General features: G+C 42.7%; 1 protein-coding gene across 1 annotated transcript in view; it reads right to left on the bottom strand.

The window, feature by feature from the left end:
* Window positions 1-12,255, bottom strand: part of sema5a (sema domain, seven thrombospondin repeats (type 1 and type 1-like), transmembrane domain (TM) and short cytoplasmic domain, (semaphorin) 5A) — a 244,463-nt gene that overhangs the window by 39,103 nt on the left and 193,105 nt on the right. Inside the window, exon 15 of the mRNA XM_041184817.1 lies at window positions 11,474-11,621. Within this exon, the coding sequence (XP_041040751.1) occupies window positions 11,474-11,621 (148 nt within the window). The remainder of the gene's footprint in view (window positions 1-11,473; window positions 11,622-12,255) is intronic.

Here is a 12,255-nt window from a genome sequence, read left to right as displayed (position 1 = left end):
GATCTCCTCTGTTCCACCAGAGTAAGTCACTCTTCTCATCACTGTCAACTCACACACTCACAAACCCACAGGGCCAGTTCAAGAGACATCACCATTCATTCTCACGCACACACACACAACACACACAAGATCTCCCTGCGAATCACACCCGTCCATGGCACCAGTCAGCACCCACACATGCCAGGCATCCTTCTCATCTGGTTCGGCAGGTGTCCTGCTTACACTCTCTGTGTTCATACAGAACAAGTTGGCAGAGAACAAAGGGGAGATTTTGCAGACTGCTGGAGGAATGCCCGATATCAAGATCCTCACAGACTTTGAAAATAGAGCCAGCCAACTCGCCAGCGACAATCTGGACCGTTCCTGTGCTGACGGTGAGGTTGGTGGTACTCAACCAAGTGAGGATCCAGCAGTGCAACACTCATCAGGCAACCATGCTGTGATTGAGTTCCCCTGTTCCGCAGTCCCCTGCCATGCGCTAATTATCTCTCCATGCTTTTGCAAGTACATTTGGGAAGCAGCCGAGGGGGTCCACAAGCCAGGTCCTTGACTCAAGCCGCAAGGAACACCACAGAAGACACTGAAACTAAGACCCATCACAGAGCTCACACACACCTTCCAACAGCGTAGAGGCACACACCTCAGTGGGACTTAGTTCTAGAGTATTGTCAGGGTCACAATCCGATTAGCACATCACACTTGTCTGATCCACAGCAGGCGGAGGCAGGGATTTCAGCAGTTCTCCGAGTGCCAGCGGCCACGGAGGCTAGAAATCTGCTGAATCTAAGTCAGCTGATGAGCCTCTGGACTCGGTTCTACTTCAGTTGCTGCAGCTGCAAAGGAAAGCTTGGAAACATCGGGAAGGGATGTCCACTGCACTCCTCAGATTGCAATGCATGATGGAGGAGTCCGTCCGCCTTCAGTCTGAGGTGATAGCGCCAGCATATCAATGCACTGTGGTCAACACTGGTAGGATGGCAGTCGCCAATGCGAACTTAGTCCAGGACATCAGTCCTGCACTGTTCAGGAGCTGCACTCCATTACTGAGGCACTTGCTGACACCATCAGTGTCAATGTGAGAGGTGGGTGGAGCTCAAATGCCTTACTAAAATCCATATAGACAACATCCAATGCACTACCTTCATCAATCCTCCCTGTTACTTCCTCAAAAAGTTCTATTAAGGAAGACACGATCTTCCCTTAACAAAAGCATGCTGACTACCCCTGATCAATCTGAGCCTTTCTTAATGACAGTTTATCCTGTGTCTCGAAACTCTTTCAATAATTTGCCCACCACCGAAGTCAGAACCAGCCTATAAATTTCTGGCCTATCCCTTGCACTCTTTTTAAATATTGATATAATGTTTGCAGACCACCAATCCTCTGGTACCTCACCTGTATCTACTGTGGATTGGAAAATGATCCTCACAGCATCCGTCAGTTCTTTCCTGGCTTCCTTTATCAACCTGGGATACAATCCATCCAGCCTTGGTGACTTATCCACCTTCAAGGATGCCAGTCCCTCCAATACTTCCTCTCTCAATATGCTTATTGTGTCTAATATTTCACACTCCTCCTCTAACTAGAATGTCTGCATCATCCCTCTCCTTACTGAAGACAGACACAAAGTACTCATTGAGAACACTGTCCAAATCTTCAGCATCAACCCACAAGTATCATGTACATCTCTGATTGGCCCTATCCTTTCCTTAGTTATTTTCTTGCTCTTAATGTACTGGTAAAATATCTTTGGGTTTTCTTTGATTTTACCTGGCAATTTTTTTTGTATCTTCTCTTTGATTTCCTAATTTCCTTTTTTATTTCACCCCTGTACGTTTTATACTCCTCTAGGCTTTCTACAGTATTAAGGTTTTTGTGATTGTAAAAAGCTCTCTTTTTCTGCTTGATCTTATCCTGTATGCTTCTGGATAACCAGAACTAGAACCAAACTAGATTTGGTAGTATCACCCTTTTTCTTTGTGGGGACACGTCTACACTGTGCCCCTAGAATCTCACCTTTGAATGCCTCCCATTGATTTGACACTGTTTTTCCTTTGTATCCAATCCACTCTCACCAGCAGGCCGATCAGCTTTGTAAATTTTGTCTTCCCCCAATTTAAATCTTTCACTTTTGTTCTATCTTTGTCCTTTTCCATAACGATGCTAAATCTAACTGTATTATGGTCACTATCTCCAAAATGGTCCCCCCACTGCTACTTCGTCCACTTGGCCAGCTTCATTTCCTAAGACTAAATCTAGAATTACTCCCCCTCTCATTGGGCTTGTTATATGCTTGCTGAAAAAGTTTTCTTGAATGCAGTTCAAGAATTTTTCACCCTCTGTGTCCTTCACACTGTTCATATCCCAATTGATATTAGGATAGTTGAAGTCTCCAATTATTATTGCCCTATTGTTTTTGTACTCAGAAATTTGCCTACATATTTCTCTTCTGACTACCTTCCACTATTTAGGGGTCTATAGTACACTCCTAACAGTGTGGCTGCCCCTTTTTTATTTCTGAGCTCAACCCTTATGGCCTCATTTGATGCTTCATTTAGCATGTCATCCCATCTCACAGCTGTAATTGATTCGCTAACCAATAATGCAACACCCCCATCTTTTTTTATCCCCCTTTCTATCCTGCCTGAAAACTTTATATCCAGGAATGTTGAGCTGCCATATTTGCTCCCCCTTAACCCAAGTTTCAGTTATAGCAATGATATCATGCTGCCATGTATCTATATGTGCCCTCAGTTCATCGGCTTTATTTGCTATACTCCTTGCATTTACATATACACCTTTTAACACTGCCAAATTCCTGTGCTGTACACTTTTAAACTTGTGCTTCTTCTGTCTTTCAGGAAACTCACAAATTTTCTATCTCCTGTTCCCTGCCCTGAATTTGCCCACAGGTTCCCTGTCCCCAGCCAACAGAGCTTAAACCCCTCCGCCTGCAACAGCACTAGCAAATCTCTCTGAAAGGATACTCGTCCCAGTCCTGTTCAGGTGTAGACCATCTGGCTTCTACAGGTCCCACCTTCCCCAGAACCAGTCTCAATGTCTCAGAAATCTGATGTCCTCCCTTCTACACCAGCTTTCCAGCCACATTTTCAATCACTGAATTCTCCTATTCCTATGCTCACATGACACTAGGATAATCCTGAGATTACTGCTTTCAAGGTTCTGCTTTTCAACCTCCTTCCTAGCTCCCTAAAGTCTGCTTTCAGGGCCTCATCCCCTTTCCTACCTAAGTCATTGATACCAACATTGACCACAACCTCTGGCTGATCCCCTCCCCCAGAAGAATGTCCTGAAGCCATCCGTGACCTCCTTCACCCTGGAACTAGGGAGGCAACATACCATCTGGAGTCATGTCCACAGCCACAGAAATGCCTGTCTGTTCCCCTAACTAATGAATCCCCTTTCACTACTGCTCTTTCCCTCTTCTTCCTCCCCACCTGTACAGCAGAGCCACCTGTGGTGACACAAACCTGGCTTTGACTGCACTCCTCCGAGGAACCAACACCCTCACCAGTCTCCAAAACGGAAAACCTATTAGTAAGCAGGGGGCTCCTGCACTACCTGCCTAGTTCCTTTGGACTGTCTGGTAGTCACCCATTCCCTTTCTGCCTCCAGGTTCCTAAGCTGCGGTGTGACCACCTCTCTGAACATGCTATCCATGTAGCTCGGATGCACCACAGTGCCTCCAGCCACCGCCGCTCAAGCTCCGAAACCTGGAGCTCGAGGTTCTGCAACTGGTGACATTTCCTGCACCTGTGGTTACCTAGGACACATGACTTCCCACATATTACAGGACATGCATTCCACAGGACCAAGCTGTCCTGCCATTGTTTCAATTTACTTCCCTTATGTTAAATTTATTTTACTCTGGTTTACTTATACTACTTCATTTTTACTCTGGTTTACTTATGCTATTTTATTTTACCTGGCCTTGGTTTAACTTTACTTTCCTATTGCTTGTGTTTCTTACTGAAATCTAAGTAGCGCTTTCATTTAAGAAGAATGTGTTTTTCTAATTTTCAGTTGCTTGAAGACCCTCTCTATCAGCAGTTTCTCACCAACCGACAAACTTGTGTTTCTCCTGTGATGTCACTTTTGGATGTTTGCAAAACTCAGCCCTCTCATGTAGCTTTTCAACTCCTGGTCTCCTGCAGGCTGAGAAAGATTGAGAAAGAAAAGAGCACTCCCTCCTCTCCTCACTGAACTCCCTTACTCACCAAGTCCACAGCAATTCCACTCTATAACAGTGCACTCCATGACAGGGCGCTTAAACCTCCCTTATTTATACTATTGAGATTCAAATGAATCTCTTATCTGGCAGTTACAGAACCAGATTAGGCCAGTTACTTAATTTGTTGATTTCACCTGCTCTCTAGCAGAGGGCTTGATAAGCCCTGCCCAAGCCTCTAAGAAACTTAAAACTTAAAAAAACAGTAAATTTAAGTAAACTGCTGAATTGCAAGCAAGCAGTACTAGATTTTATATAAGATTAACCCTTAAAATTTAAAATTTCACTCCCTTCTCATCAAACTTGCAGAAATTCCATTCCGTAACAGTGTACTCTATCTACTCTGTCTAGGACCCCATGATTTTGAACACATCTATCAAATCTCCTCTCAACCTTCTCTTAACTATCTTTGTAAACCTTTTCTGCAACATTTCAAAAGCCTTAATGTACTTCTCCATATTAAAGTTCACCTGCCATGTGTCCACCCATACCATCAGCCTGTCTATGTTCTCTTGAAGTCTATCACAATCCTCAAAATTCATAGTACTTCAAAGTTTTTGCAAATTTTGAAATTGTGTCTTTACACCCAGCTTAAATCATTGTTACATATCAGGAAATGCAGTGGCCTTACAACTGATTATTGAGGACCCCACTGCATAACTTCTTTCAGACCAAAAAACATATGTTCACCACTACTCTCTGCTTCCTGTCAGTCAGCCAACTTTATATCCATGCTGCCACTGTGCCTATTGTTTCATGGGCTTCAACTTTGCTAGCAAGTCTATTGTGTGGCACTTTATCAAATGCACTTTGGAAATCAGTGTACACCATATCAACGCTCTCTGTACTTCATCAAAAGACTCAATCAACAGTTAAACACAATTTAATTTTAACAAATCCTTGTTCACTTTCATTAATTAATCCACACTTGTCCAATTATTGATTAATTTTGCCCATGTTATCGTTTCATGAAGATTTTCCACCACTGACCTATAGTTACTGAGTCTATCTTTATACCTTTTTTTGAACAAGGGTGTAACATTTGTAATTGTCCAGTCCTCTGGACCCACCCTAAACCCTGTTTCTAAGAAGCATTAGAAGATTATGGCTAGTGCCTCCCGCAAATTCTACTCTTACTTTCCTCAGCATCATCAGATGCATCCCATATAGTCCTGGATACTTATCAACTTGATGTACAGCCAATCGTTCTGGTGTATCTTTTTCATCAATTTTTAATCCATCGGACATCTCAATTGCCTCTTCTTCCATTAAAACTTTGGCATTATCTTCTTTCATAATAAAGACCAATGCAAAGTACTCATTTAATACCTCAGCCATGCCCTCTGTTGCCTTTGGTCCCTAATCAGCCCCACCCCTCCTCCTAGTACCTTTTTACTATTTATAGAAGGCTTCTGAATTCCCTTTCTTGTTAGCTGCCATTCTCTCCTCATTCTCTTCCTTGTCTCTCTCAGTTCCTTTTGCATTTCCTCTCTGAACGTTTGGTATTTAGCCCAGATTCCACATGTAGTATCAAACTGTCATAAACTCCCCTTTTCTGCTTCATCTTACTCTCTATCTCGTTCATCAGCGAGGGAGGTCTGGCTTTGGTTGCCCTAACCTTTCCTCTTGTGGGAATCTACCTTGATTGTACCTGTACCTTCTCCTCTTTAAAGGTAGCCCATTGTTCAGTTACAGTTTTGCCTGTCAATCTTTGATTCCAATTTCGCTGGGAAAGATCTGTTCTCATCCCACTGAAATTGTCCTTCTCTGTACTTGCACTCTAGATTGCATCTTGTCCTTTTCTATGGCTAATCTAAACCTCACGATACTATTAACACTGTTCCCTACATGTTCTCCTAATGACAATTGATCCATTTGACCCACCTCATTCCCCAGAACGAGATCCAGCAATGCCTCATTCCTCATTGGGCCAAAAATATACTGATCAAGAAAAATTCTCCTGAACATTCTTCAAAACCTCTTCCCCCTCCTGTCCTTTTCACTGTTACTATCGTAGTTTATATTAGGATAATTGAAGTTCCTCATTATTACTGCTTTATTGTCTTTGCACTTTACTAATTTCCCTTCAAAACTGCTCCTCTAAATCTTTCCCACCAGTTGCTGGCCAATAGAATACACCCAATAGTGTAAAGGCACCTCTATTTTTTCTTAACTCTAACCTTAGAGATTCTGCCCTTAACCCCTGTAGGTTATCCTCTCTTTCCAGCCCCATAATATTCTCCTTAATCAATAGAGCCACCCCTCCTCCTTTCTTTCCTTCCCTCTCTTTCCCAAACACCTTGAATATTTTGTATCCCAGTCCTGCCCTTTTTGAACCAGGTCTCTGCCATTGCCATGATGTCATATTCCATGTGGCTATTTGTGCCTGTAACTCACCAACCTTATTCACCATGCTTGGTCTATTTACATCCAGGCACTGTGAACTTAATTTAGGCTTTATTGTATTTCCTGTCAATCTGACCCTGGCTAAAATCTTATTATTTCTTACTCTAGTGCTGTCTGCCTCTCCCAATCATTTGTGCACCTTATTTTTCCTTTTCTAATGCTACAGTGTGGTTCCATTTCCCTGCCAACTTAGTTTAAACCCTCCCAACTGCACTAGCAAACTGCTCAGAAACTTAGAACTTCAGAGGGGAAGGAAAAAAAGGAAATAAGAGAAGCAAGAGGGAGTATGAGAAGAGAATGGCAGCTAACATGATGGAGAATCCATAAGCCTTCTATAGATATATAAACTTGTTGAGGTGCAACCTGTCCAGCCTGAGCAGGTCCCATCTCACTCTAAAGTGGTCCCGATGCCCCAGGAAACTAAAGCCCTCTCTCCTGCACCATCTCTTCAGCCACGCAATCATCTGCACTCTCCTACTACTTCTACAATCACTAGCACGTCACCGGAAGCAATCCAGAGATTACTACAGCTCATTCCTAGCTCTCTTAAATCTGCCTGCAGGAACTCTTCTCTCTTTCTGGAGATGACAAAGGCATTCACGAAGGTGTCAGCAGCAGATGGCGAGCGTTGCTATGGAGGTAGAAGCAGGCAATCTTTGGATGGGAAGTATATAGTCTTGGTAACTCAGCTTGGGATTGAATGGAACACGGAGAGTGGACGGTTTAGTTCAGCCTGAGGCAATGGCTGGGGACCAGAGCACTGGAGAGTCTAGAGCTTGTGGCATGGACAATGGCTTCAGTCTTCCCAGTGTTTAACAGCTATAAGTCTTGACCACTGTGGTTGTGGTCACAGCTGTTGCATCAAGCCTCTCAGACATGCCCCAGCAGCTAACTTTCCTCCAATAATTCCAGGTACTATGGCCTGCCAGGACTAGGCGCACACCACGGGAGCATTTAAAGCATTTAAATAACCTGAACTCATAAATGCTGTTGGATTTAAGGTCAATGCTATGTACTTTGGGTGCATTCCACATGCCTAGAACCTAGGCTCAGGGCCCAGAGAAAAAAAATGGTCCTTACATTTTTATAATAACATGGAGGAGGCAGTCTGTTGATAATTTTTGACAAAAGTCTCCTGTTTACTTCTTTCCTTGGTTTGCCACTTGTTTTCATATTAAAGTGAAAGAACAGCAGATGAGCAACAATCTCTTCATAGTATAGAATTGGTACAGGGAGAAAATTTTCTAGCACCTGAAGCTCCCACATCTGAAAAATTCTTCTATGTTTTATTGTGGCCTGAATTTCACAGCCCATAAAAGCAACAGATAATTGCTATATCTATGTAAGTTTGCACATCTACAGTTGCTTAAAGGTTTAGGGTTTTGGACCCCTCCTGATGGTTCAGCATCTTGTACAGGCCAGTGATGGGAAATCTTCTTTGTGCAGATCTGCAGAGGCAGTGGCACTAGCCTATTTGCCTTAAGAAACTGCTATAAAGTCAGGACTCCCATCCTGCTTTTCAACAAATGCCCACATTTTATCCCAATATCCATAAGTTTTAATCCACTCAAACGGTGTTTACTTTTACATTGGGTGTGCCCAAGGCTCTCAGTGACAATAGGCCTACTGACACAAGGCCCATGTTTATATAAGTATGAGTACGCACAATGCCAGCACCTCACCCAACTACTGCCATAACACTACCGTCAATGGCAGGTTTCAGGCTTTGTTATGAAACCGAAACTAACCTTAATGTTGAGAGCAGAGGTCAGAAACTTCAATTCCCAAAAAATGTTGGAGCTTCTGCGCATGTGCAGACGGGGAGTGGACTGCACGTGCGTAGATTGGCATTTTAAAGTCCTTTGGGCCCAGCGTGCCTGTGCAAGAAGAGAAACAGCACAAAAACCCAGGTCAGGTGATGGAGAGTAGAACGCCATGAAAGACTAGCGTTTCAGGCAGAGGACAGGGAGAGGTCCCAAAAGGAAGTCCCAGATAGGGAGCAGAAACTGGAGACAGAAACAGTTCCCAGTTAAATTCAGTTAAAAAGAGAGGAGCAAAGAAACAGGCTCCAAAATAATGAAAGGGCTGCAGGAAGTGGACTTTAAGAGGGGTCAGGAGAAGCCCTGAAGGTCCAAGAAGGCAGAAGAAAGTTGGTGAGTCCATGCTGCGGGCCACTGGGGCAAAGTTACTCATTTGGAACAGTAAAGTTTAGCTCAGCACGGCCAAAGATCTGAAATCGTGCTTGTGAGTTGGCGCTTGGGCGCACGCTCAGGAATCCAGGGGAATGGAATCTCAGGAGACAAGATTGAAACCCTGCTTGGTGGGCCATCATTGTAGCGGCTTTTGGAGAAAATTCCAAGGTGAGATTTTCAAAGGTGAAGATTGGAAACCCTCATGAGAAATACAGAATTTCAATGAGGTCGGTTGACTCACAGTGTTTACTGAAGTCTGGGTGGCTTGTTGAGAAGTCTGTGGAATCTGTTTTGGTTGCATTTGGCACTTATTGTGCAGTAGTGTTGAATCACAGTCTGCCTGTTAATTCACATGTACCTCATATTTAGCCTTAATGTTAGCGTATAAGATAGATATTATAAATTGTTTTATCTTTCTGAACTTGTATAGTAAAGTTTATTTTTGGTTTCTTCAAAACCCGTGAAATCTTGTGGCTTTCTTCACTGAGCAAGTGTATTAAATCTAAAACCTGGTCTACTTTAAACAAAACATTATTGGTCCCTAATATGAAATAAAAACATAAAGTGCTGGAAAATTCGACCAGTCTGGCAGCAGCTGTGGAGAGAGAAACAGAGTTAACGTTTCAAGTCCACATGATTCTTCTCCAGGGCTAAAGGGAAAAAATTTGTTGGATTTTATACTGCTTAAGAGGGGATGGAGCAGGTGAAGCAAGATAGAAGGTAAGGGATATGTGGGAGCTAAGGAGAAATTGACAAAAATGTCATGGACATGACAAAGGGAGTGTTAATGGTAGTGGTAAGGAAGAAAGAAGGCGCTGAATGTTTTTTTTTATTCATTCACATGATGTGGGCTTTGCTGTCTGGGCCAGCATTTATTGCCCATCACTAGTTGCCCTTGAGAAGGACTTAGGAGTCCTAGTCCAGGATTCTCTTAAGGTTAACTTGCAGGTTGAGTCGGTAGTTAGGAAGGCAAATGCAATGTTGGCATTTATTTCGAGAGGACTAGAATATAAAAGCAGGGACCACATTTAGAATATTGAGAGCAATTTTGGGCCCCGTATCTCAGGAAGGATGTGCTGGCCCTGGAGAAGGTCCAGAGGAGGTTCACGAGAACAATCCCAGGAATGAAAGGCTTAACATATCAGGAATGGTTGAGGACTCTGAGTCTGTACTCGATGGAGTTTAGAAGGATGAGGGGGGGATCTGATTGAAATTCACAGAATACCAAAAGGCCAGGATAGAGTGGACGTGGGGAAGATGTTTCCATTAGTAGGAGAGACTAGAACCCGAGGGCACAGCCTCAGAGTAAAGGGAAGACCTTTTAGAATAGAGATGAGGAGAAACTTCTTTAACCAGAGAGTGGTGAATCTATGGAATTCATTGTCACAGAAGGCTGTGGAGGCCAGGTCATTGAGTGTATTTAAGATTGAGATAGATAGGTTCTTGATTGGTAAGGGGATCAAAGGTTACAGGGAGAAGGTGGGAGAATGGGGTTGAGAAACTTATGAGCCATGATTGAATGGCGGAGCAGACTCGATGGGCCGAATGGCCTAATTTCTGCTCCTATGTCTTATGGTCTTATGGTTTGATACAACTGAGTGGCTTGCTAGGCCATTTCAGAGACCATTTAAGAGTCGACCACATTGCTGTGGGTCTGGAGTTACATGTAGCCCAGACCAGGTAAGGATGACAGATTTCCTTCCCTAATAGCAGAACAAGGGTGGGAGCTCTGTGAAAGCACAATGTAGAAACAAGTGACAGATGGCCCTGTGGGAGTGGAGAGGAGGGAGGTTTGGGAGAGAAGGATTTTAAAAAATGAATAAATTAAAAAAAAGCATAAATGTGTAAGAAATGAACATGAAAATAAATAAGAATGAAAACAAAAAATTAAAATTAAAAAAGAATGGATTAAAAAAGAAGCAGAGATGGAGGAGAGAGTTCATGGTCAGAAGTTGTTGAACTCAATGTTAAGTCCTAATCGGTAGATGAGGTGCTGAGGTCCTGTCTCTAACCAGATCTTACCAATAATTTTGGGATTTAGCCAATAGCCAGCAAAGAATCAAGGAAACTCACGTGATGAATCACCAGCCCAAACAGGGCTGGAATTTTCAAATGGCAATCTTTGAAACAAATATCCAACCACTGTGCTCCTGGGCTTTGAGATGAAGAAAGAAAATGAATGAAACCAGGTTAATGAGTTTCCAAACATGCGCTATGCTGCTGCTGCTGTAAAAATAGAGGCTTCAAAAGGTCATTAGTTGTAGCTATTGAATCAAAACATAAATCTTTCTAATGCAATTCTTGTGTGTGGTGGAAATTAATTCAGCTGACACCTCAATTTCTCACACTCTGGCAGCTTCCATATACTGTGTGATATCAGAAAGACTTCACATTATTGCAGATTTGCCTTAGGGTGTAATTAACTTTGCAGACAATACACTCCATAATATTTGCTTTAATTATTAAGAGTGAAATCATATTTTCATGTCATAAACAATGCAAGGCCCGTCAAAGCATTTTAGGCATTTGGGAAAACCTTTGTGAATCATGATAACTTTAACCATCTCAAGTGATGCTAGTAAAAAGGACACGTAGATCCTTTGGTGACCCTCGATGCTATACTTACCATCTTGCAGCCTGGACAGTCATTCCCATTCTGACATGTTCTCCTCCGGGCTTGGACCCCTCCCCCACACTGTACAGTGCAGCGTTCCCATGTGGCCCAAGGAGTCCAGAATGTGTGTGGAGGGCATTGAAGATGCTCATTGCAATACCTAGAAAAGAAACAGTATGAATACCGCACACATAATGTATAGTTGCCACCACAGAAAATGTTGGGTGTGCATTAGCAATGTCTTTGGCTTAACTTCTTTCTTTTTGTTACATCTAATGAGACTAAAACATTTTTTTTCAAACGCAAGGTAATGAATTGAGCTCACAGGAATACTGCCATATGTGCACATGCTGGGCAAAAAAGAAAACTGCACATTCCAGGATTAAATGCAACTCATAATGAAAGTAAGGCAACATTACAACAAAGAAATTGCACTACCCAGGAATTAAATACAACAGTAAAAGTGTCTAATTACTGATGATTAATCTTTTCTAATGAATGAACGATATCTATACGTTACTATTGGTAATAGAGACCCCTTCATACTGCATTTCAGCACCTGGAACACTATTACAACAAATTGGCTGCACTTAGGCTTTTCTCTACTGTTGTGCGTGACACGGCTTTAGTACATGATATCTGATTGAATACAATGGTGGCGTGATAATCAAATGAATGTATCCAGCTCTACTTATCCCACCCCCCTCAATCAGCTTAAATTTCACCTCTTTTCTATTTTTCCTTAGTTCTGTTGAAGAGTCATAGGGACTCGAAACGTCAACTGTATTCCGCTC

This window comes from Carcharodon carcharias, chromosome 3 (assembly GCF_017639515.1).
Source record: "Carcharodon carcharias isolate sCarCar2 chromosome 3, sCarCar2.pri, whole genome shotgun sequence".
NCBI lineage: Eukaryota > Metazoa > Chordata > Chondrichthyes > Lamniformes > Lamnidae > Carcharodon > Carcharodon carcharias.
Note: the sequence above shows the minus strand (reverse complement) of the source record. Positions and strands in the feature narration are given on the sequence as shown.